Source organism: Sylvia atricapilla, chromosome 10 (genome assembly GCF_009819655.1).
Source record: "Sylvia atricapilla isolate bSylAtr1 chromosome 10, bSylAtr1.pri, whole genome shotgun sequence".
Classification (NCBI taxonomy): domain Eukaryota; kingdom Metazoa; phylum Chordata; class Aves; order Passeriformes; family Sylviidae; genus Sylvia; species Sylvia atricapilla.
This window is the reverse complement of record NC_089149.1, coordinates 1,496,907-1,522,017: the sequence shown is the minus strand read 5'-3', so window position 1 is coordinate 1,522,017 and position 25,111 is coordinate 1,496,907. Positions and strand designations below refer to the sequence as shown.

Below are 25,111 nucleotides of genomic sequence, written 5' to 3'. Positions count from 1 at the left end.
TATTTATAAACCCAGGTGCCAGCACAAACTCCGAGCAGCTCATTCCATCGGCTCCTCGATGGGGAATTTTTTATCACACACAGTTCCAATCCCAAACCTGCATCCAAGGGGCTTCATTGGGGTTTATGATGCTCTTCAGGCACATCAGTAAATTCCTTAAGGGGTTTTTCCCTAACATTGCCAAAAATCCGTTTTCCAGAGGTAATTCCAAGGATTTCAAGCTCTGAAGCAGGATGGTCCCTCTGGAAAAGGATGGTCCCTCTGGAGCAGGAGGGTCCCTCTGGAGCAGGATGATCCCTCTGGAGCAGGATGATCCCTCTGGAGCAGGAGGGTCCCTCTGGAGCAGGATGGTCCCTCTGGAGCATCTCCAGTTTTTCCATGGGATTGAGGGTTCAGGAGGTCCATACAAACCTCACTTTTCCTGATGGGACAACGATGGGCCCAGGCAGCAGAGACCCCTTCCCAACATCCCAAAACATCCCAACACATCCCAACAACCCAAAACATCCCAAAACACCCCAAAACACCCCAACTTCCCAAAAGATCCCAGCTTCCCAAAAGATCCCAACATCTCAACATCCCAAAACATCCCAAAACACCCCAACATCCCAAAACATCCCAACTTCCCAACACTCACCACTTCCAGGCCTGGGATTCCTGGTCTGGATGGAAATGGAGAATTCCTCATTTCATGCACCAGATAAAAGCACTTGTGCATTGGAATAATCAAGAATTAATTATTAAATAATTATCAATTATTAAATACTCAAACAAGCATTAAATTCTTCTTAATTATTATTTTTATATTTCTAAAATCTCAAATTCACTTTGAGATTACACCATTTCAAGAATTCCAAATGACTACATTAATTTAAAATAAAACCACCTTGGAAAATACTGGATTTCTAAAAAAAAAAAAAAAAAAAAATTAAAATAAAACATTAAAATTAAAAACACATTGGATTTCTCCTCAGAAGCACCTGGAGATGGCTTTGGATGCACCCTGGGAACTTCATTTTGGTGCTGGGGAATTCCCCCTTCAGTCCTTCCTGGTGAATTAATAAAACCCAACGTCCCCCAAAAAAAAGAACTTTCCCCAATGTAAATCCCCTGGAATTCATGGAAAATGGCCTTGGCTGAGGTTTGCTCCGTGAGGGATGTGCATGGAAAGATTTCCAAAGCAAAGTGAGGAATAACTGATTCCAGTGGGACCTGCAGCATTTGAGGCCCTCAATGAGTTGCTGGTGAAAATTAATTTCCATGTGTAACATATTCAGAGGCTGGGGAAATCTGGGAATTTAATTAATCACAGCATTAAAAAAAGAGGGGATTGTGTATAATTGTAAGTAAATATTTCTTAATTATTATTCTAACTCCATGGTTAATTTGGAGGCATTTCTCTGGATACTGCTCCTGGTTCAGGCTGCAAAATATTTCATAAATTCCACAGTTTTTTTGAAATAAGGATGGATTTTCCAGGCCTCTGTCCTAAACCCCAAAAATTTCAGGCTCAATCCCCCTCCCAACCCCGAGCAGAGCTGTGGGATGCAAAGCACATCTTTCCTGGGAAAAGCAGCAGGAATTATGCAGATTCCCATTAATTTCTGCTTAAATTGGATGCTGTCATTGTCTCCCTCCCCTTCATTATCCCTAATTAATTGCCCTGCCCAACACCTCTGGTGTCTGTTCATCGCCTTCCCAATTTTATTGTGGATTTTGCTCCATTTAAAGCTCCCCAGTGCTTTTTTATTTTTCCATTCCAGAGCAGGAACCAGCAGCTCTTGCAGTGATTTATGGATTTTTAGGGCCTCGAATCTCTCCAAAATGTTTATTTTGAGTGTCCTTGTGCTGTGCAAGATGAGTGGAACTCTTGGAAAATCCGTTTTTTTTTTCTTTCCAGGGAGCTCCCTTAAAACCCAATCCCGACTCCCACAGAGCTTTAATCAAATCCAGGCATTGCATCCATCAGCCTGAGGGGGAAATGAATGGAAAAACTCCCAAATCCCATCCTGCTTCCTATGGACACGACTCAAGTTGTTTCAAATGCCCTTTCCAGCCTTTTTCCTCCAGGAGCAGAGGGATTACAGGAGCTGAAACTCCCAAGATTTATGAGGGAATTATTTGGATGTGAATGTTCACGGCTCATTCATAAAATATTTGGGGGTTTTGGTGCTGTTGGGAGAAAAATCCCTGGGAAAATTGAGTGTATCCATTGGCTGCAGTGCTTTAGGAAAACCAAGGGAATTCTGAGCCAGAGCTCATCTAGAAAAATTAATCATCGTATTTAAATATGAAATCTTTATGCTGGAGAAAAAAAAAAATTATTACTTTTACTCCTGCTCAGCCCTCGGGATGCAAATCCAGCGGGAAATGCTCTTCCCATTGTTCCTGCTGCTCTTCATGGGCTTGCTCCAGTTAATTAGGGGCTTTAATTAATCATGAGTGGTGCCTGGGGAATAAGATAAATGGTCCCTGCTGATTTAGAACATCTCCGAGATTGCATCAGGCTCAACAAAGGGAAATTGGGAATTGTCACTGAGGGATGAGCCTGGGTGGGATCTGGGGGAATTCCTCCAAAAGTCACCCTGGGACAGGAGCTCTGCTGCCAGCTCAGGGACTCAGGCATGGAAATTCCCAAAAATAAGGAGCAGGAGGGATTTTCCTGCATTCCTGGAGCACCTCCCATGGCAGAGCTGGGAATTCTCACTTGACCCTTGTGGATCCCTTCCAGCTGAGGACATTCCACCATTCTGAGCTGCTCAGCAGCACTTTCACCCCCAAATCCAGCTACAGCCCCAGCCCCCCACCTTTATCCTGAAATGCTGATTTTTGCCTTCCCACTCTCCACAGAAATCGAGTCCTGGGAGGCAGGAGCATTCCTGCATTCCTGCCCTGGCTGGCACGGGGGTTTTGTCCTCTGTGCTTTGGCTTTGGAGGGATTTTTGGTGCCATCGTGGCTTTGATCAAACCCCACAAGTGCTGATTCCATCTGGAATTCGGCCTCAGTGACCCAGGCTTGGCAGGGCAGGCTGCTGCCATTCCCAGGATGAAAGTAACAACAATCATCATCCCAAATCAGCCAGGGCTCCATCCAGGAGCGGGCAGATTCCTCCCTGGGGACACTGGAGCCCGTAGAAAGTCAGGAATTCCGTGGATAATGTGCCAGTTGTTCGTTTCCAGCAGGGTTGGACTGCTGGTTCTGGGGATGTGGATTTGGAGGAGCAGCTCCAGGACACAAACTGGGCAGCCCTGGAGGCTCCTGCCCGCCCAGAATTTGATTTTTGTGGAGAGCTGGAAGGCAAAAACCAGCATTCCAGGATAAATGTGGGGCCTTTGGGGCTGAAGGTGCTGCTGGCAAACCCCTGGGTCTTGTCCCCAAGGATTCTTCTAACTCCATGGTTAATTTGGAGGCATTTCCCTGGATACTGGTCCTGGGTCAGGCTGCAAAATATTTCATGAATTCCACAGGGGTTTTTTTTTGAAATAATGAAGGATTATTTTGAAATCATCTCCAAGGATGTGCCAACACCACCTGTGGCTCCATCCATGGAGAATCCCAACCCCACCAGCAGCACCCAGGGAATGAGGGAGACAAAACCCAACCTGAGAGAGGCCAGCCCTGATCCCAAACCTGCATCACTCCAGGGATGGAGGCAGCACATTCCCAATTTTCCGGGATTCTGGGAATGCTCACCCAGCTCTGCCCCATTTCTGCTGCTCAATCCCTCCTTCCTTCTCCTCCCAGATTGATTTTTCTGCCGAGGTTTATGAGCAGTAATTAATATCCAGGCAGAATGGAGGAGAAGAGCAGGATTCCCGCTGCATGGAGATGTTTGTTATTTATTCCTCTTTAAGCCTTGTTAGATTAATCCATTTGAAATTACCACATGCTGCCAGGCACAATTATTGTAATTTATGGGGTTCATTCTGGTGCTTGATTTCCCTCGGATGTGAGGTGGGGGTTGTTTTTCCAGGGCTCCCAGGAAGCTGCTGCTGGAGCAGCATTCCCTCCTTCTCCAGGGGGAACAACCTCCAGCCTCCAGGTCACACTAAATCCCTTTTTATTTTTCCCCAGCAGAGAGGAATCAGAGAATCGTGGAATGATTTTTCCCCATTCACCCACCAATTTTTACCCATTTCCCTCCTTTCTTCCCCATTTTTTCAATTTTCCCTATTTTTTCCCCCTATTTTTTTCCCATTTAGAAGATGCAAAGAGGGGACATTAGAGCCCATCCCATTCCCTTAAATTCCCTTAAATTATCTTAAATTCTCTTAAATTCTAATGGGATCTTAGAGCCCATCCCATTCTGCTAAATTCTGCTAAATTTTCCTAAATCCTAATGGGATCTTAGGGCCCATCCCATTCTGTTAAATTCCATTAAATTCTCTTAAATTCCCTTAAATTCTGATGGGACCTTAGAGGCCCTTCCCCATCCCAGGCTGCTCCAGGCCCCATCCAGCCTGACCTTGGACAATTCCAGGGATTTGGCAGCCACAGCTTCTCTGGGCAAGGACAGAATTCCTGCACATCTCCCTGCCTCTATTTCCTAGGTGGAAGTGGCTCCTTCCTCAGATATTCCTCAGGATTTCCAGGAGCAGCCCTTGGAAACACAGGAAAAAAGAATAAATTCCTCCAGCTCTGCCCCATGTCAGAGACTTCACCTCATTTCTTTAGGAAAAACCCCACGGTTTTTATTAAAAGCTGCAGTTGCTGTTATTACATTTAATTGCTGCCCTCAGGGGCTCCAACAGAACCAGGCTGGGCTGAAATTTAATTCATTTTCCCCCAGGAAAAGTGGGGAGGTCAAGGTGCACTTAAAGCAGGGAAAGGGAAAGGAGCTCCTGGAGAGGCTGAGGGAGCAGGGAAAGGTTTATTATTTATATTGGATAGTTATAATTTCTGTTTCTAGCTGGGAAAGGGGCTCAGCTGGCCCAAGGTGGCACTTGGGGACATTGGCAGTGGTGGCCTCAGCAGAGCTGGGGATGGTTGGTGACCTGGGAGGGTTTTTCCATCCTGAGCCATTCCAGTCCCATCACCTGCAGGGCCAAAGGCAGGGGCAGAATTGGGGTTTTCCCCCTTCAAACCCCCCAAAAATCAGGGCAACATCTGCAGGAGGGGCTGGGAACTCACCAGCAGCTACACTGAATAACAAACAGCAACTTAAATAATATCACTTCAAAAATATCACCTGAAATAATATCACTGGAAATAATATCACTGGAAATAATATCACTGGGAATAGTATCACCTCAAAAAAATACCACCCTAAAAATATCACCTGAAATAATATCACCTCGAAAAAAAAAATCCCTTCCAAAAAATGTCACCTCAAAAAAACACCTTAAATTGTATCACTTAAAAAAATATAACCTTAAATAATATCACCTCAAAAAAAAAAAATCCCGTCCAAAAAATGTCACCTTAAAAAAAATCACCCTAAATAGTATCATGTAAAAAATATAACCTGAAATAATATCACCTAAAAAAAAACCCTTCCAAAAAATATCACCTAAAAAAAAAAAAATCCCTTCCAAAAAATATCACCTCAAAAAAATCACCCTAAATAGTATCATGTAAAAAATATAACCTGAGATAATATCACCTCAAAAAAAATCCCTTCCAAAAAATATCACCTCAAAAATATCCCTTCCAAAAAATATTACCTCAAAAAAAATCACCTTAAATCGTATCACATAAAAAAATTATAACCTTAAATAATATCACCTTAAATAATACCACCTCAAAAAAAATCACCTCGAAAAAGATCACCTCAAAAAAAATCACCCCCCAAAAAATAATATCACCTTAAAATAACATCGCTTCGAAAAATATCACCTTTATTAATACAACTTTAAATAACATCACCTTAAATATCACCTGAAGTAACACCACCTCAAACGATACCACTTTAAATAGGATCATTTTTTATAAAAATCACTTTAAATACCATTTTCTGCCCTTTGAAAGGGCCCCTTTCTGGCTTTTCCCAGGGCCAGGGAAGAGCTGATCCAAAGTGCTGATGCAAGAGGAAGGAAGCAGAGGCTGCTTTGAACCCGCAGCATCCCCACGGATCCTCCCTCCCCAAAAGCCTCCACAAACCCTTTTGAACTGAAATGTTTAATCAGGAACTCCCAGGAGGAAAAGAAAAAAAAATTAAAAAAAAAATCAACTTTTTAATAGAGGAAGGAAAAGGAAAAAAAAAAAAAAAAAAAAAAAGGAGGCTCTTTGGAGTAAAACAAATGATTCTCTAACAAAGGATGGCCCCGGGACAATGGGGAGCTTTTGATGCCACAGTCCTGCACTGAGATCAATTCAGAGCTCAGCTTTTACCCCAATTAGAAATCTCCCTCAGCAAGTCAGGAAATAGAGTTTAGTCTCCTCGTAGAGCAGCCTAAATTCAGCTTTTCTCTGTGAGTTTTCAGCTCTGGAGCTGAGGAACAATCCAACAAAATGATCTCGGTGCTTTCAGCAAATCCCTGTTACGTGGAGGTTGTGCTTTTGAGTTTTAGCCCAGCTACGAGCAAATAATATCAGGAGATTCCCACTTTTCTGCCTTTTCCAGAGCTCTCCATCTCCTCTCCTTCCCTGAGCAGATGGGGAGACTCTGGAGTCACCAGGGACAGTCTCCCAACAGGGTAAAAACCAGCCAAGGAGATGAAAGAAACCTTCTCCAAGCAGTTCCACAGGGCTCCAGGAACTCTCCTTGTGCTGCTGAGGTTCCTCCACGGCCCTTGGGAATGGGGACATTGGATTTGTTCCATGGATAACCAGGTTATCCAGCCCTCCAGGGACATCCCACAAACATCTGCTGCACGTTGAGGGTTTTTTGGTGAAATGGCCAAAAACCCAGGAGAACCCCAAATCCCAGAACCACCCTCACGCTCCTCAGCCTCCTCTTGGAAACCCAGATTTCTGTTTTCAACCCTTTTTCCCTCTGGAATGTCTGACCACAACCCATATCCCATATTTTTAACACCTGGCAGGTTAAGGCCTCGTGTTTACACTGAAATACCCAAAAACCAGGAGAACCCAAAATCCCAGCAGTGCAAAACCACAGGATGGAATCCCCTCATGTTCCCCAAGCCCTCAGACTTCCCTTGGAAATCCAAATTTCTGCTTTCAGCTCCTGCTTTTCCCCTCGGGGCTCTTTGACCCAGGCAGCCCAGCCCATATCCCATATTCCTGACACACGTTGTTATTTTAAACACACTTTCAATAAACTCCCCGAGTTGATACAGTTGGAGGCCTGCAAATAAACGAGCTCATTAAACACCAGTGGCACTTAGCAGGATCTCTGGTGGCCAATCCCAGCTCGGGCAGGGCTGTAATTTATAACTTTGATCCCCATTTAATCTGCTCATAACCATCAATCTGGGATTTTTATTGCCCCGTTCTGCAGCCTGAGCAGAAAAGCTGCTCCAATTAACCCCCCCCCTCGAGCGACTCTGGCAAATAAATACTGACTTTAATATCCCACACCACAATTCCCTGGGATCCAGTTTGTTATTTGAGCTCTCCTGGAGCTCGGGAAGGGCTTTGGGATGACAAAACCATTCCCAAGGGGCTGGGGAGCAGGAGCTGCCCTGGGACAGAACAGATGTCACCAGGGGGGTTATGGAGTGACATCCCCTAAATGACCCTTCAGGATGATGGGAGAGCCCACTGAGCTGCAGCAGGGAAATGGGATGGTTGGGAATGATGCATGGAGCAGGGGAAGGCTGCCAGGAAAAATAAATCAGAGGGAGCTCATTAATAGCTAATGATGCCGAGCTGCCATTAATCCAGCCCTGACCCGAGGAGTAACAGGGATAAATGATTTTACCCGGCTCAGAGCTGGAATCTGCAGCCCCAGGAGCAGCAGATCCCATCTGTGCCAGGTTCTCCTGGGGAAGAGCATTTTCCACTGAAGGTGGAGCAGAATTCGGGGTGATTATTCCACTCCAAGGTGGAGAACATCAAAAGCCTTCCGCAGTTGTCTGCCCACGTTCCTGCCAGGGCCAAGGGAGATGTGCCCTGGGCAGGGGACAGCAGCCAGGACAAGGGGATCTGCCTGTCCCGGTGTTGAACAGGATTTCCTGGCTTTCTGCTGCTCAGAAGGAAACCTAAACCCACAATTTATTGTCCAAGAATTCACTAAATCGAGAGATGATCTGTAGGGGAAAAAAAACTCATTTTGTCTTCACTCACCCCTTCTGTTTCCCTGGAAAGACAAACAAATCCTGGAATATCCTGAGCTGGAAGGGACCCACAGGGATCAGCAAAGTCCCTGTGGAATGATCTGAGTTCCTGATTCCTGCAGCTCCTCAAAGGGAAATTCTCCAGGGAAGGCTCTCCATAAAAAAAGCTCGGACAGGGATCAGCAATTCTGGAAGTGCTGCATGAAATCCAAACCGTGTTTTCTACCTCAAGACAGAAAAAAGCCAATGAATCCCCCAGAGAAGCCCCGCTTTGGGAATGTGCCCCATTCCTGGCAGGGCTGGGGGAGCAGGGTTGGTGTTCCTGCCTGCAATGAGCTCCTGAACCCTTTTGGTTCATTGGGAGGCCAATTGCTAACTCTGTTAGGGAGTATTCCAGTGATGGATATCAAAAGGATGTGCAGGGTAATCAGCCTCTGTTCCCGAGGCACTAATTGGGTTAAGCTGATGAACAAACCCCACAGAGCAGCAGCCTGGGCAAAGGGAGAGCAGGAAATGCAGGAGGAAAGGAGAAGGGAAAAAATGATTCCGTGCAAAGGGGAAAAAATTGAGTCCGTGGATTGTGCTCTTCATCTGATCTGCTGCACTCTAAAATAACCCCCAAATCCATATCTAAAAATATCGAATCATATCAGAAATCCACGCAATGCTCACCTGCAGACATCCTGGGAATAAAGTCGGGTTTTTAACCTGAAGTCTGGAGTTGAAGGAAATCTCCATCAGGGTTTGGGGACATGCCCCTCTGGGTTTGCCCCAGCCCTGAATGAACATTTCCCTCCCCTGTTTTGGCTGTTCCATCCCCGTTCCAGCTGCCAGCAGGGATGTGCCAGTTCCCCCGGGGCTGAGTTCCTGCTGTGCCCACACACAGAGCTCTGGAAAACACAAAATGTTGTTTTTAAACAACTCCATTAATTAAAGGCTAACGCTGATTGGGATCATTTGAGGAGCAGCTGCAAAATCAAAATCCCAGGAAGAGCAGCTTGGGGAAACAGCAGCAATTTTTTTCCTTCCTTCTGTTCCCTGGGAGGCCCCACTTTGGCTTGAAGGCCAGAGAGATTCCAGCCTCAAATCCCAAAGGGATGAGGAATGTTTCTTCCAAAGGTCAGGTCCAGCTGATCAAAGCTCAGCCACCAGGAACTCCCCAAGGCCACTCAGTAACTCATGGGAGAGCCACAGAATCCCAGGACTGCTGAGGTTGGAAAAGCTCTCCAAGATCATGGAGTCCAAGCTGTGCCTGATCCCCACGGCCCAAAGCACTGGGGACATGTCCAGAATTCCCTGGACACCTCCAGGGGTGGACACCAGGCCTCCCTTTCCATGGAGAAATCCCTGCTGATTCCACCCTGACCTCCCCTGTAAAACCTACTGGAGAACACCAAGGCTTCACCCAGCTCAGAAATAAATTCAAGGAGAAGTTGGTTGAAGGGATTGAGGGGCTTTTCCCAAAGATTGGACTCTGGTCCGTGGAATCTCAGACTGGTTTGGGCTTGGAAGGACCTTCAAAACCACCTTCCATCACCCCAGGGCGCTCCAAGCCCCAGTGTCCAGCCCGGCCTTGGACTCCCCAGGATGGACATTTCCAGGATGGACACTCCAGGATGGACATTCCAGATGGACACCCTGTGCCAGGATGGACACTCCAGATGGACACTCCAGGATGGACATTTCGAGGATGGACACTCCAGGATGGACACTCCAGATGGACACTGCCAGGATGGACACCCCGGGATGGACACTCCAGGATGGACATTCCAGATGGACACTCCGGGATGGACACCCCGGGATGGACACCCTGTGACAGGATGGACATTCCAGATGGACACCCCGGGATGGACACCCCGGGATGGACACCCTGTGACAGGATGGACATTCCAGATGGACACCCCGGGATGGACACCCCGTGCCAGGACCAAGCCTGGTGTAACCCAGGCACCAAAACAAGCCCCAGCAGCCGCAGCCTCGGAGGTTTTAATCCCAATTCTCCACCATCCCGAGGCGGCAGCGTGCCAGTGCTGACCTCTAGTGAGAGATCCCTGGAAAAGGGAGAGGTTCTTGGGATAAAGTTCCCGGGATAAAGTTCCCTTCCCACCTGCCCCCAAAGGCAACACCAGAACTCTCAACAATCAAAGACCACCGGTCACAGTGCCCAACAAAAGGTTTTATTAAAAACAACCCCAAAATTCACAAGGAAAGCAGCCAATCAAACTCTCAGTGCTGGTTCTGAGGAGCCCAGAAAGGACCAGCCCAGCTCAGGGGGACAGGGAGCTCCCAAACTGCTGCTTTGGGCTCCCTCACTGTCCTCCAGAACCCTGAAATTCCACCCAAAAGGTCCCTCAGGAAGACCAGAATTTTCCAGGGACATAAAAAAAAAAAAAAAAATCTCCACTGCAAAAAATCTGTTTTAAACCCCAGCTTTAAGACTGTGAGTTCTGCTTAAATTAAAAATATTAAATGAGGAATATTCTACACCCAATGCAGCATTTTCTAACAGACTCCTCACTGCAGCCAAACAAATGTCAAAGGCTCCTGAGCTTTTTGTGGCACACGAGGATTCCCTGGAGCCATCTCAGGAATAACCTCCAGGAATATTTCCTGGAAGATCCCAGGAATATTCTCCATTCCTGGGGCTCCACAAACCTCCTGCTCCTGCCCCTTTACAGCAAGCTCAGCTCAGTTCAGAGATAACTGATCCAATTACCTCCAGGAGTAATTAAACCAAAGCAAAGTGCATTCTGCAGGAGCTCTGGGAACTCCCTGTTCAGCAAGGAGCTTCCCACTGAAAGGATGAGAAAATGATGAGTTCCAGCATGGAATTCAAGGCTTTTCCCTCTGGAAACAAAATCCAAGTTCTTGCTTTAACTCTTTTCATTTTTAGTCATTAACTCTTAAAAAATAAATCAGTTTTCACATTATTCAGGCTTGGAGAGGTTATTGCTGTTCCTGACCTGGGATAAATTCCTGAGGCTGAGCACGTTTTGTACTTCTGGAAATTCCTCTGAAATATTCTCTGGGAAGCTTTTCCTCACCTTTTTCTCCCAGAAAAACAAAGCAGAGCAAGGAAGGTGTCCAAGGAGGAGAGGCTGGAAAAGCCTCACCTCCATCCAGGCTCATCCCAGCAATTCCTGATGGAATTTTCCTATTTCACAGGCAGGGATCAAACCTGGCCCCTGACTCAGCTACTCACGGAGTAATTTGAGCCAGGAGGCTGGAGCAGGTACTCAGAGCTTCCACCAGGGCCACAATTCCCCATCAGGATCCTCTGGATTGCCCAGGAAGGAGGAGTTTTAGGCAAGATTTGAAATCTAGGATCTAGGCTTGCAGCAAAGCACGGAGCATCTGCTGGTGCTGGGCTCTGTGGCCCAGGAAATTCAGAGTATTCCTGCTTCTCCACAGGGCCAAGCTGCTATTTCAACACACTTCTGTGGGCCAGGGTTGAGAAACAGGAGGAGTAATGAGCTGGGAGCTGCAAAAAAAGATAAAATGAAAGACATTCCTCAACGGCTGAAAGGGGCCAGCCTTCGATTCCTTTCCTTCATTAGATTTTTTAATTATTGGGAGGTTTCTTCCTGGGAACAAATCCCAGGAATGGCACTCAAGAGGTGGAGCTGCTGGCTGTTAAACACAGCCAAAAAAATTCTTCCAACAAACCCCCCCCTCATCCTCATCAGTGATACCTGAGCTCCAAGTTTGGACAGGTATTTATTCCTTAAACTAAAGGCATCAGCTTTTGGCAGCAATTTTGCCAAATCATCTTCCTTCTGCCGTCTGAGCCTCTCCTGCTCTTCTGCTCTGCAAAAGAAAAGTGGCAAAAGATGGTTTGCCCTGAGGGGAAAATGCCTGCCCAAGCAGGGAATTGTTGTTATTTGAGTGTTAGTTAATATTTTAATGTTGTTGATGTTGTTTTAACACCCAGGAGATGCTTTGGGGTGGCAGGTGAACGACCCTGAGGCGTGCAGGGGTCAGTAATTCAGTGTAAAGAAAGAGAGAGGCTGATTTCTGCAGGTTCCTTTTATTTCACTCCAAGATTGCAGTAGAAAGAGAAACCTTTTGGTTCTTTTCCCAGATTACAATGTGCTCAGGGAGCTTCTGGAACAATTTTTTTTTTATCTATTAAACAAATTTCATCCCTTGAAATGAACATTACAATACAAAGAGAACGGAGAAGGCAATAAAAACTGCTCAGCAGTCTGAGAATTCAGAAATCTCCTACAAAAAAAAAGTCCATTTGATGAGCACCTGTGGCTCGTTTTCCATTGTGCTGAAAGGAAACAAACCCCAAAGCTGTGAAGACATTTAAAAAGTGGTTTTTTGCATTAAGACAGTGACAGAAGCAGCAGCAGCGAGCTGTTGTGAGCTCTGAGTGAGAACAAAAAATTTGCTTTTTTGCTCAGAAAGCTCCACCCTGAGAGCTCCAGGTGTGTGAGCCAGGGCCCTCAGCCCAGCAAACCCAGGGATTTTGTTGGAAGAAAGCAGGAGCTGAGGCAGTGCTGAGAGCCCAGGGGGTGAAGGGATCCTGCAGAGCCCCAGGGACACCCCAACTCTGCCTCCTGCAGCTGGGGAGCGGCTGGAGCTCCCACCTCGGGAGGGCCTTTGCTACTCAACTCTCCTTTCTGAAAGAAACGGGGACAACAATTACTGCACACACGGGGCTGGGCACCCCAAAAACCCCCCTGAGCCCCTGGGATTGTTCTGGGTAACAAACACAGGGATGGGGCACCCCAAATAATCCCACTGAACCCCTGGAATTGTTACAGGTAACAAACACAGGGATAGGGCACCCCAAATCCCACTGAGCCCCTGGAATTGTTACAGGTAACAAACACAGGGATGGGGCACCCCAAAAACCCCCCTGAGCCCCTGGGATTGTTACAGGTAACAAACACAGGGATGGGGCACCCCAAAAACCCCCCTGGGCCCCTGGAATTGTTACAGGTAACAAACACAGGGATGGGGCACCCCAAAAACCCCACTGAGCCCCTGGAATTGTTCTGGGTAACAAACACAGGGATGGGGCACCCCAAATCCCACAGGATCCCTGGAATTGTTACAGGAATCCCTGTGAAAATGTTACATTAAGAATAATTAACCATCTTTTAATTGGATGAACCAACCTGGAGCTGTCCCTGCTCATGGCAGGGTTGGGAACTGGATGAATTTTAAGGTCTCTCCCAACCCAAACCATTCCATGAACAGTCAAAATTCCCTTATTCCAGCCATTCCTGCCACCTCAAGTGCTCCATTTCCTTTCACAGGAAGTGAATCTCATTTTATTGAAAAGTCTTGCCCCAATTTTTATTAAAAATAAAGCCTCTGACTGTCACCAGGAGCATCTGGGACAGATCTGAGCCCAAAGTTTCCCACCAGAGCTGTGATTTACACTCCAACCACCACATTTTCCAGCACATTTCAGCTGTGAGGCCACTGGAATCAAGGCAAACACCGAGGGGAAGTGCCAGGAAAGGCCACCTGGATAATGCTACCTCAAATATTGACTCACAGGAGGCAAGGATGTGAAATCCTAAACCAGACTGGTTATAAAATAAATCCAATATCAATGAGACTGGAGAAATGATCTCCTGAATCCCTCCAGGACAAACATTTCCCAGGGACACTGACATTTCCTGTCTCTGTACTCACTCAGAAGCAGCTGCTTTCTGCAGTTTTGCCCTTTTCTTTGCAGACCAGTTGAGATCACCACCTGTAACAGCAGCAATGGGACCATGAAAATTGAGATTTTTGTGGCTTTGGTATCAAAATTCCCCCAGCCCAGGAGTTCTCAGAGCACTGAGAAATCAGAAGAAGGATTTCAGGAGTAGAAACTGAGGTAAAGAGAAGCTGCAGAGACTCACCTGTGAGGTGATTCACAAAGTACAGCATGACCACAGCTATCAGTGACACTGCAGGGGGGAAAGGGACAGTCTGAGCTGACAATAAAGGACCAGGTTTCACCCACAACCAAGATTTTCATGGTGCTTGTAATCAGGGGAGTTTTCTGGTAATTCAGAAAGGATTTTAAACTTCTAATTGACACTTTAAGAGCATTATTTGTCTGGTTTCACTCCATCTTTTTAAACACTGAAACTCCACACTTCAAGGCAACCCCAAGCACTTCACTGGCTGTGGGTTCATCCCAACACTGCTCCCTTTAGAAAAGGGGAATTATTTCAGTTTTCCAGGGAATATGGAGCCCCAAAGCCCAGTGAAACGTCCTGAAGCCATTCCCAGAGGGATTCATCCCAACACTGCCCAGCTGGCACCTCTAGAAAAGAGGAATTATTTCAGTTTTCCAGGAAAAATGGAGCCCCAAAGCCCAATGGAACCTCCTGAAGCCATTCCCAGAGGGCCCCACACTCACAGCAGACACAGGCACTGAAGAAGACCTCGAGGAACAGGTATCCCCTGGTGTCCAGGATCACTCCAGCTGCAATGGCAATCACTGCCAGGCCCAGGTTCTGGATGGACTGCATGCTGGGACAGAGCAGGAACAGCACTCAGGGCTTTTCTCAGGAGGAGGGATTCTGATTTCCTCAGGAAAAGCTCCTCTGGAGCTCCTGAGGGATGCACCTTCCCCCATTTGCTGGGACATGGCCAAGTCAGGGCTCAGTTTTGCAGAAACCACAAAAGCCACATCCCCAAAGCAGCCAGGGGTTCCCAGGGATTCCCAGGAATTCCCCAGGGCAGGGACACCCCCCAGGCTGCTCCAAGCTCATCCAGCCTGGCCTGGGACACTTCCAGGGGTCCAGGGGCAGCCACAGCTTCTCTGGGAATTCCATCCTCACCCTCCCAGGGAGGAATTCCTTCCCAATGTCCCCAATCTCTCCTCCTTTAGTTTAAACCATCCCCCTTGTCCTGGCACTGCAGCTCCTCATCCAAGGTCCCACCCAAGCTCATCCCAAGCTCTCCTGTAGATTCCTTTCAATGGAATCCCATCCCAGCCAGAGGAAAAAAATACTATAAAGGACAAAACCTCCCTGCACCACATTCTAATTAACCAGAATATAGAGAATCCTGGGATGGTTTGGGTGGGAAGGAATTAAAGATGATTTAATTCCCACCCCAGCCATGGGCAGGGACATGTCCCACTGTCCCAGTGTCCAGCCTGGCCTTGGGATCTGCTCTGAGCACCTGTGCCAGGGCTGCCCACCCTGCCAGGGAACAATTCCTGCCCAAATCCCCCCCAGCCCTGCCCTGTGCCCATGGGAAGCCATTCCCTGTGTCCTGTCCCTCCATCCCTTGTCCCAGTCCCTCTCCAGCTCTCCTGGAGGCTCCTCTCATTGGAATCCCACCCCAAATCCCATTCCTCATGCTCTGACATTCCCTGTCCCCAGTCCCTCTCCAGGTGACCCCAAACTCTCCTGCCCAGCCTGGGCAATCCCAGCTCTCCCTCCCCGTGCTGGAGCTGTGGATTTACACAAAACCCCTCCCTGGGAATACTCACAAGCCATAGGCAGTTCCCAGCTGGTGCTCAGGGACAACAAAGGCCACCATGGGCCACAGGGCACAGGCCAGCAGGGAATAGGCCACCCCCAGCAGGCTCTGGGGACATGGGGACAAACAAACAGGGTCACAGCACGGCCACCCCACAGCTGGAACACCAATAAATCAATACATGGTCCTGCCCTCTCTCCCAAAAGCAGCTCAGCAAACACTTTGTGTCATCAAATTCTAAAATAGCCACACTTGGAAACGCTTCTGGGAATGGAGAAGTTCTTCTTCCCTAAAATCAACTCTGTTAATTTAAATTATGGAGCCTGAGTGAGCACCCAGAGCTAGAAAACCGCTTGAAGATTGAAGTTTTTAATCCCTGCCCCACTGAGGAGCAGCATAATCCTCAGCTCCAAACAAATGTTTCAGGAAATCTGCCCTCAATAATGCAGATTTTTACTGAGGTTTAATCCAGCACATCTGAGGCAGTCTAAGTAGTAATAATAATACTAATAAACATCAGAAATAAATTAAAAGAAAGTTTTTTAGTTTGTCCTCAATAATGAAGATTTTTAGGTTTAGGACAATTTTAAAGTTTGCACCAAATAATGCAGATTTTTACTGAGGCTCAATCCAGCCCATCTGAGGCAGTTTGAGTAATAATAATGATAAACCTCAGAAATAAATTGAAAGAACAATTTTTAGGAGAAAAATGAGCAGTTTGAGTAGTAATAACAAACTTCAGAAGTTACCTAAAAGAACAATTTTTAGGTTTGCTCCAAATAATGCAGATTTTTACTGAGGTTCAATCCAGCACATCTGAGGCAGTCTGAGTAATGATCATAAACTTCAGAAATAAATTAAAATAACAGTGTTTAGGAGAAAAGTGAGCAGTTTGTGTAATAGTAATAAACTTCAGAAATAAATTAAAATAACAATGTTTAGGAGTAAAATGAGCAGTTTGTGTAACAGCAATAAACTTCAGAAATAAATTAAAGTAACAACATTTAGGAGAAAAAAGTGAGCACCTGGCACAGGACTTTAGTCATGGAGTGAGGAAATTTTTCCACCTCACAGCACAGAGAATAATTGAGCACCAACTCCAGTGCTTATTTTGTACTTATCAAATAAATATTTGATATTTATGGAAGCAATATTTGATATTTGGGCTGTGTTTGGGTCTGAATCCCAGGAAATGAGTTTACCATGGCAATCCAGGGGTTCCAGAAGGTGAAGGCCAGCAGGATGTGTGAGGCCAGCGTGGTGAGCACAGCACACAGCACCCAGATGATGTTCTTGCCAACCTTATCCACCAGCAGGCCAAACACCGGGGACATGGGGGCTGAGATGATGTACACGATGCTGCAGGACAGGGAAATTCAAGACTGGACAATCCCACAGCCTTCTGTTCATTCTGAGGCCAGAAGAAATCAACAGCTCCTCCAAAAAATCCCAAAAATTGAGAATTCCCAAAAGGTTTGAGGATGTGAAAGTGCTCAGCATCCAAGGAAACAGTGACAAGCCAGAAGAAATCAACATCTCCCCCAAAAAATCCCAATAATTGAGAATTCTCAAAAGGTTTGAGGATGTGAAAGTGCTCAGCATCCAAGGAAACAGTGACAGGTGAGAAGAAATCAACATCTCCCCCAAAAAAACCCCAATAATTGAGAATTCCCAGAAGGTTTGAGGATGTGAAAGTGCTCAGCATCCAAGGAAACAGTGACAAGCCAGAAGAAATCAACATCTCCCCCCAAAAAATCCCAATAATTGAGAATTCTCAAAAGGTTTGAGGATGTGAAAGTGCTCAGCATCCAAGGAAACAGTGACAAGCCAGAAGAAATCAACATCTCCCCCAAAAAATCCCAATAATTGAGAATTCTCAAAAGGTTTGAGGATGTGAAAGTGCTCAGCATCCAAGGAAACAGTGACAGGTGAGAAGAAATCAACATCTCCCCCAAAAAAACCCCAATAATTGAGAATTCCCAGAAGGTTTGAGGATGTGAAAGTGCTCAGCATCCAAGGAAACAGTGACAAGCCAGAAGAAATCAACATCTCCCCCCAAAAAATCCCAATAATTGAGAATTCTCAAAAGGTTTGAGGATGTGAAAGTGCTCAGCATCCAAGGAAACAGTGACAGGTGAGAAGAAATCAACATCTCCCCCCAAAAAATCCCAATAATTGAGAATTCCCAGAAGGTTTGAGGATGTGGAGTGCTCAGCATCCAAGGAAACAGTGACAGACCCAGAGCCCAGCAAGTGGGTTTTTTTTTTTTTTTGTGGTGTTTTTGTTGCTTTGCACATCACAAATTCATCCTCAAACTACCAAAATTGAGTTTCTTTAGTGTTGCTAGTAAATAAAATACTTTTATCACTCAGAAAATAATCACTAAATACTAAAATAAAACCCTTCAGAGTTTTTTCTTTCTAGTGTGAAGATCTGGAAACATTTTTGTTATGGTTTTTTTTTTTTTTAAATGAAAAAACACATCCACATTTCCCAGTTATTCCTTGGGTCATGTGAAATTGTTTCTCCACTTAAATGCAGCTCACAGGAGATCCCAAATCTCTTCCCACCTGCCCAGAGCCCAAAAATATATCCTAAAACCTGGTCCTTATTAAATCAATCCCAAGGTACCTGTTAATTGCACTGGCTTCTTGAGGGGAAAATCGGAATTTCTCAATAAAGAAAACCCTGAGGGAAGAAAAAAAAAAAAACTGTTGAGGAAAATGCAGACTTGAAGGCTGGGAAATCAAAATTAAATTAGACAAAGACATGAGAATCCCACTAACAAAAAAATTAAATAGAGCTTTGACATCAATATCCCAGATTCTCGTTTATAATTAATTCAGGAGCTCGTTATCAGACTCCAGAGATTTCAATTTAAGGATCATTCAAATTATACTTTGGGGAAAAGATAAAAAATCCATCACCAACATTTAAGCCAAATAATGAGATATTGGGTAGTGAATATGGAAGGAATCCCACAGGACACCAAATCCCAGCCCATGGTTTAAACCTGTGTCCAGTTTTCACCAGGAACTCACATTCCTGGTGCTCTGGGAGCTCAGAGGGGCAATTCCCACCAAGCTCAGCTGATAAATGTCAAGTTTGGGAGGATTTTTGGCTCAGTTTGGGGAATTGCTGGAGAAGGGAGAGGCACTCACTTGCCCAGGCCAATGAAAGGGAAAACTGCAGCGTAGTAACAGACACAGATGACAAAGATGAGCCACAGGGACAAGGAGAAATCCTTCACATCTGTCAGCTTGATCACCTCTCCTGCAGGGACACACTGGCATCAGCCAGGACAAACAAATCCGGGATTCTCCCCACTGCAGGGCATCCAGCTGATCCCAAACCCCTCCCAAATCCCAGCCCTGCCTGCAGGACAAAAGGTTCCTCCCATCCCAAACCAGTCTGGGTTTCTAATTTCAGTTATTCTTAGTTTATTTGTTGGTTTGTTTTTCTCCCACGTGGAAAAACTCCACCCAGCACACACTGACAGGGAAGAGCTCCACGGTTTTGTGGTTTCCCTGCTAAAGGAAACCACAGAAAATTCACAGGAAATCCAAGAAAACACAGAACTGGTGGCAATGGCACAAAAGAGTGTAAATTTATTTACACTAATTAATTTGAATAAATAAAGCAGGTGGCAGTGCCTGTTGAGCTGCTGTTTAAAACTGACACTTCAGGTCAAAATGAGTTAAAAATCACCTTTCTAACTGTGAAGATGTGGAGCAGCAGCCACTGAATCACCTGAACTGCAGCTGCAGGGTCTGTCCCAGCCCAGCACTCACCTGTTTTCCCCTGCTCCTTACAGAGCAGCTTCTCTGCTCTCCTGTCCAGGTAAGCCAGGATTAAAGCACAGCTCAGGGAGAACAGACAGGTGACCCCACCTGAAAAGCCAACACCACATGGTCAGGGACAGCTGCAGCAGTAATTGGGTTTTCCAGCCCAATTAGTGCAGTTTTTGTTGGGACAGGTCAAGGCACATCAAGTTGACCATCAGCTTTAGGGCTCAAGAGCTGCACAACTCAAAGGCTCAGGGGTAAAACTGGCACGTGGCACACACCTGCCCTGCAGCACAAACGTGGAAATGAGTTTATTTTATTTAAAAGATCCCCTGCAGTCCCCCCTCAGCACAGCCAAGCTGCTCAGCTGCACCCTGCAGGAACAGGAACAAGGCCTTGGCCTTATTCCCAACACCAAAAGCTCCATGCCCCCAGCTCTGAGGGAAGGGAACACACCCCCAAACTGTTTATAATTTCATTTTTACAATCAGGTGACCACAGGCAAGCTTTGACACTCCTCAGGAAAAAAAACAATTCAAGCCTGTTCTTTGCTCAGAGGATGTGAAATATTTCATCTCCACATGACACAAGCTTCAATTTGGCAACCCCAAAAACGCCAGAGCATTTCAGAGGCTGCAGTAAGCCGAGAGAAAAGGAGAATATGATATAAAAATAAGTGCTGGAATTGCTCTTTCTAAGCTCAAACAGATTTGTGCTGCTTTTAAGTGGTTCATAAATGCCCTTAAGTAATCAATAAACGCTTTTAAGTGATTGAAAAGTGCTTTTAAGTAATTAACAAACGCTTTTAAGTGATTGAAAAGTGCTTTTAAGTGATTAATAAACGCTTTTAAGTGATTGAGAAGTGCTTTCAAATGATTAATAAATCATGAAGACAGCCAGGTGACACCAACCCAGGTCACTGACCTATGAGCAGAGCCAGGCCGAGGGTGCTGGGCCCAGCATAGCCCAGGAGATCCTGAACTCTGGAGTAGATCCAGCCCATAATGTTCATGTTCACTGTGCTCCCCTAGGCACAAGAGAGCCATAGTGAGGAATCCAGCATTTCCCAGCTCCAGGGATTCACCAGGAACGAGTTTTTTATTAGTCAAGTGTTACCCAGGGAACTTAAACCAATGGTACAAATTATTTCCTTGCTGGGCTGGTAACAAATTCATTATTGCAACCAGGAGATAAACAAAGGTATAATTAATCATTGCAACAAGGATTTAATTAATCATTGCAACAAGGGTATAACATCACAATTTGAGCTTTTAAACAAGTCTGGAAGGGATTTCACTAAAAGAAAGTGAATAAACCCACAGGCACGAGTTCATAAATGAATTGGATTTGATGGATTTGGTCAGACAGGATTCCCAGCTGACAGGCACCAGAAAAAAAGCACCTTTTCCCCTCCTTTTTCCCCCAGAGAAGGATTCAATCCCAAGGCTGCCACCAGTTAAATACTGGTGAACACCCTCAGAGCACAGCTCCACCAGGGACACACCTGCAGTGGTTAAACCCCCCCCCCCCCAAAAGAGCCCTAAAAAAACCCCAAAAAGAGCCCTAAAAAACCCCCAAACCCCCCAAAAGAGGAGCACAGCTGCCCTCTCCATCCCCCCTGGGGCAGACTCACAATCCTGGCCATGCTGAGCTGCAATCCAAACACCAGGTTGAGCTCCTTGCCCTTGAACCAGCTCACTGCATAAGTGTTCTGGGCCACCGCCAAGGACTCGCCACCAATCCTGGAGAAACCAAAGCACAACAGCCCCAATGCAGCAGGCACAGCAAAACCAGCAGGGAAATCTGCAGAGAAAGCTGCCTGTGTGCTGGCAGATTGAATGCAGAGTGCAGCAGAAATCAAAGACTGAAAAATGGAGCTGCAGTGATTGAGGAGTAAGTGGTGGCTCTAGGGGTTTTGATGCGGCAGCACCTGCAAAATCCTGGGGTTTGTTTTCTAAGTTACACAAGGAAAACAAGAGGAGGTCTTGCATTCCTCAGCTTCAGAATCCACCAAGGTTTGGCTCCAAGTGGCAGGAGAGTTTTTCAGGGATAGTTTTTGTAGTTTTTTAGATGGCCTTACCTCCAAGGGCACCAGTGTGCCCTTCCAGACTCACCCAAATATGAACCTGCCCACTTCCATCAGCCAGAAGGTATTGAAGAGTCCTCCCAGAGCAAAAACCACCTGCAAACAGCAGCCAGGGAAATGAAAACTGTGCACTTCATGTGTGGAACAAAGCAGAACTGTCTGAAAACACGAACAAAAGTGCTCCTCCCTTCCCAGAAATGCCTCTCACCCAGTTCCTGCTCCCTCTGCTGTTCATCCCCTCCAGCCTGGCCCAGCTGGACTGTGTCACCCTCAGGCAATTCCACACCAAAAATGTGGATCATTCCCAGGATTTCAGTCCCATTCCAAGGTTCCCTTTCCCAGCACAACCCAAATTCTCCCACTCCAGCTGTGAGCTGTCTAAAGGGAAACACAAATTGCACACCCAGATCATCCTTCACTCCCTCACTCACCTGCCCAACACACACGAAGATGCTGAATATTATAGTGCCCAACCTGGAAATAAAATAAAATAAAATCACTTCATGCATAACCAGAATCATTTTTTCCCCCCCTGCAAAACACTATTTTAGACCTGCAGCAGGGAGACAAGGGGAGGTGCATGGGCAACTAAAAAGGTCTCTGTAATAAATTCTGTGCAGCTCAGTAATTCCCGCAGAAAACAGGCAGCACAAGGTGGCGGTTTTGGAAATAAATTTATTTAAATTATGAAGGAAAGGAAGCACATTTATAGTGCTAAAAAGTCTGAAACTGAGCGGGGAGAAAAACTATCAAAAAAATTTATTATGAGCTTGAAAAATTTCATAACATGAAGCATAAACTCCGGCTGCAGTTTTAGCTCATCACTCCTCACGAGAGACACAAAACACTGCACTCACCTGATGCCAAACACTCTGTCTATCAGGAAACCTCCAAAGAAGCACAGCACCACGTTGGGCCAGGAGTACCAGGCATAGAGAGCCATGAACTGGGCCGTGTTCACCTTCATGTCCTGGAGGAAGGGGAATAGAAACAGCCATCAGTCCGGAGCTAATTGCAGGGACACAAAGTGTTCAGGAAGAATCAGGTACAAACAAGTGTGTTTTCTGTAATTCACAGGATCAGTGGATGGGTTGGGATGGAAGGGACTCAAAGTCCATTTTGTTCCAAGCCCAGGGACACTTTCCACTATCCCGGGTTGCTCCAAATGGCCCTGGACACTGCCAGGGGGGCAGGGGCAGCCACAGCTGCTCTGGGCACGCTGTGCCAGGGCTGCCCACCCTCCCAGGCAGGAATTCCTTCCCAAAATCCCCTGTCCCGTTAGCCCACGGAAAAGATCCCTGTTTATCAAAGGCCCCGGACAGCGACTCACCCTCTGAACCTGCGTTTGGAGAGCGGCCGGGTTGTCGTAGCAGAAGTAGCTGCCTGCAGGGAGAAGGGGACGGCTCAGGGCTCTGCGCTGGTGCCACACCTGAACCCTCCCTCACACAGCCCCACACACAGCCCCACATGGCCCCACACACAGCCCTACACAGCCCCACACGGCCCCACACACGGCCCCACACACGGCCCCTCACACGGCCCCTCACACGGCCCCACACACGGCCCCTCACAGCCCCACACACGGCCCCTCACAGCCCCACACACGGCCCCACACACGGCCCCTCACAGCCCCACACACGGCCCCACACAGCCCCACACACGGCCCCACACACGGCCCCACACACGGCCCCTCACACGGCCCCTCACACGGCCCCACACACGGCCCCTCACACGGCCCCACACACGGCCCCTCACACGGCCCCACACACGGCCCCACACACGGCCCCACACACGGCCCCACACACGGCCCCACACACGGCCCCACTCACACCCTCACACCCTCACACACGGCCCCACACACGGCCCCACACACGGCCCCACACACGGCCCCACACACGGCCCCACACAGCCCCACACACGGCCCCACACACGGCCCCTCACACGGCCCCACACACGGCCCCACACACGGCCCCACACACGGCCCCACACACGGCCCCACACACGGCCCCACACACGGCCCCTCACACGGCCCCACACACGGCCCCTCACACACGGCCCCACACACGGCCCCTCACACGGCCCCACACACGGCCCCTCACACGGCCCCTCACACGGCCCCTCACACGGCCCCACACACGGCCCCTCACACGGCCCCTCACACGGCCCCACACACGGCCCCTCACACGGCCCCTCACACGGCCCCACACACGGCCCCACACACGGCCCCACACACGGCCCCTCACACGGCCCCACACACGGCCCCACACACGGCCCCACACACGGCCCCTCACACGGCCCCACACACGGCCCCACACACGGCCCCACACACGGCCCTACACAGCCCCACACACGGCCCCTCACACGGCCCCACACACGGCCCCTCACACGGCCCCACACACGGCCCCTCACAGCCCCACACACGGCCCCTCACACGGCCCCACACACGGCCCCTCACACGGCCCCACACACGGCCCCTCACACGGCCCCACACACGGCCCCACACACGGCCCCACACACGGCCCCACACACGGCCCCACACACGGCCCCACACACGGCCCCACACACGGCCCCACACACGGCCCCCGGGCCCGGCCCGCACCGAATCCCAGGAAGCACATGAGGGCCAGCACGAGCAGGCGGTGCGGGAGGCGGCGGGGATCGCAGGCGGCGGGCAGGGCGCGGGGAGGGCCCGGGGAGCCGCCGCCATCGCCGCCATCGGCGCCCAGCAGCGCCCGCTCCTCCTCCGCCATCGCGCCCGCCTCACGTGAGCGCCGCCACGTGACCCGCCCCACGTGACCCGCCCCACGTGACCCGCCCACGTGACATCCCCGCGCACGTGACCCGCCTGTTGCCGCGGCAACGCCGGGCTGAGGCCTGAGGGGGAGTGCTGAGAAACGGGAACGTGAAATAAATATAAAAAATGTCAATGTCCGTGTAAATGTGTTAGCAGTATTAGTCCGCAAACGGCAGTGGTTTGTGTCCGGAAAGGAGACAGAGGAGTCGCTTTATTTGAATAAAGGGAGAGTCACGGGGCATTTCCCCTGGGGTCTCTCCGAGTTTGAAGGATGCAGCCTCCTTTTTATCCCAATTTCCCGGAACGTTTCCCTCTCTCTTTCCCCATTATCTGAGGGACTTGAGAGTTACAGACTTCCCAGAGTGCCCAATACCTAAAATTCCCCTTTAATGTATAACCCCCTTGTAACTTTTAATTCTTATGGAATTTATGGGCTTTCCCCATTGTTTCTTTCATCTTTCAATATCCAGTTCCATTTATCAGCAAACCCACAGTTTGTTTGTAAAGGCAAATATCTTCTTTTCCTTTGTTTCTTTTCTCTCTCAGTGCTGGATTTATCTACCAGCAGACCCAGAGTTTGTTTGTGTCATTCCTCTCATAAGTGTAAATGTAAGGTAAATGTAAGTGTAAATACAAATGTAAGTGTGAGGGTAAATGGAGTTTGAGGGCCACAATAAGCATCCAGGGAAATGCAGCAGTGTGTAAAATCACTCCATTGTCCTTATTTTGGGTGGTAAAGTCATGGATCATGGGATCACAGCATGGTTTGGGTTAGAAGGTCCTTAAAGGTCATCCATGGGCAAGGACCTTCCACTGGCCCAG

General features: G+C 47.8%; 1 protein-coding gene across 3 annotated transcripts; it reads right to left on the bottom strand.

Moving 5' to 3' along the window:
* Nucleotides 1-11,443: 11,443 nt before the first annotated feature.
* Nucleotides 11,444-24,262, bottom strand: MFSD1 (major facilitator superfamily domain containing 1). 3 transcript variants are annotated; one of them, XM_066325665.1, is made up of 17 exons: nt 24,095-24,262; nt 22,826-22,878; nt 22,353-22,465; nt 21,927-21,969; nt 21,524-21,591; nt 21,043-21,151; nt 20,334-20,436; nt 19,416-19,514; nt 18,786-18,897; nt 18,256-18,312; nt 16,827-16,983; nt 15,635-15,732; nt 14,552-14,664; nt 14,046-14,093; nt 13,834-13,894; nt 11,871-11,985; nt 11,444-11,659 (listed from the first exon to the last, which is right to left on the bottom strand). In XM_066325665.1, the coding sequence occupies exons 1-17, from the start codon at nt 24,243-24,245 to the stop codon at nt 11,600-11,602; spliced, it is 1,560 nt and encodes a 519-aa protein (XP_066181762.1). In that variant the 5' UTR covers nt 24,246-24,262; the 3' UTR covers nt 11,444-11,599. The 3 variants fall into 3 exon arrangements, with proteins under 3 accessions (XP_066181762.1, XP_066181763.1, XP_066181764.1); XM_066325666.1 differs by lacking the exons at nt 11,444-11,659; nt 11,871-11,985 and adding an exon at nt 12,190-12,806; XM_066325667.1 differs by lacking the exons at nt 11,444-11,659; nt 11,871-11,985 and having other exon boundaries at nt 13,830-13,894.
* Between the last annotated feature and the right edge of the window lie 849 nt (nt 24,263-25,111).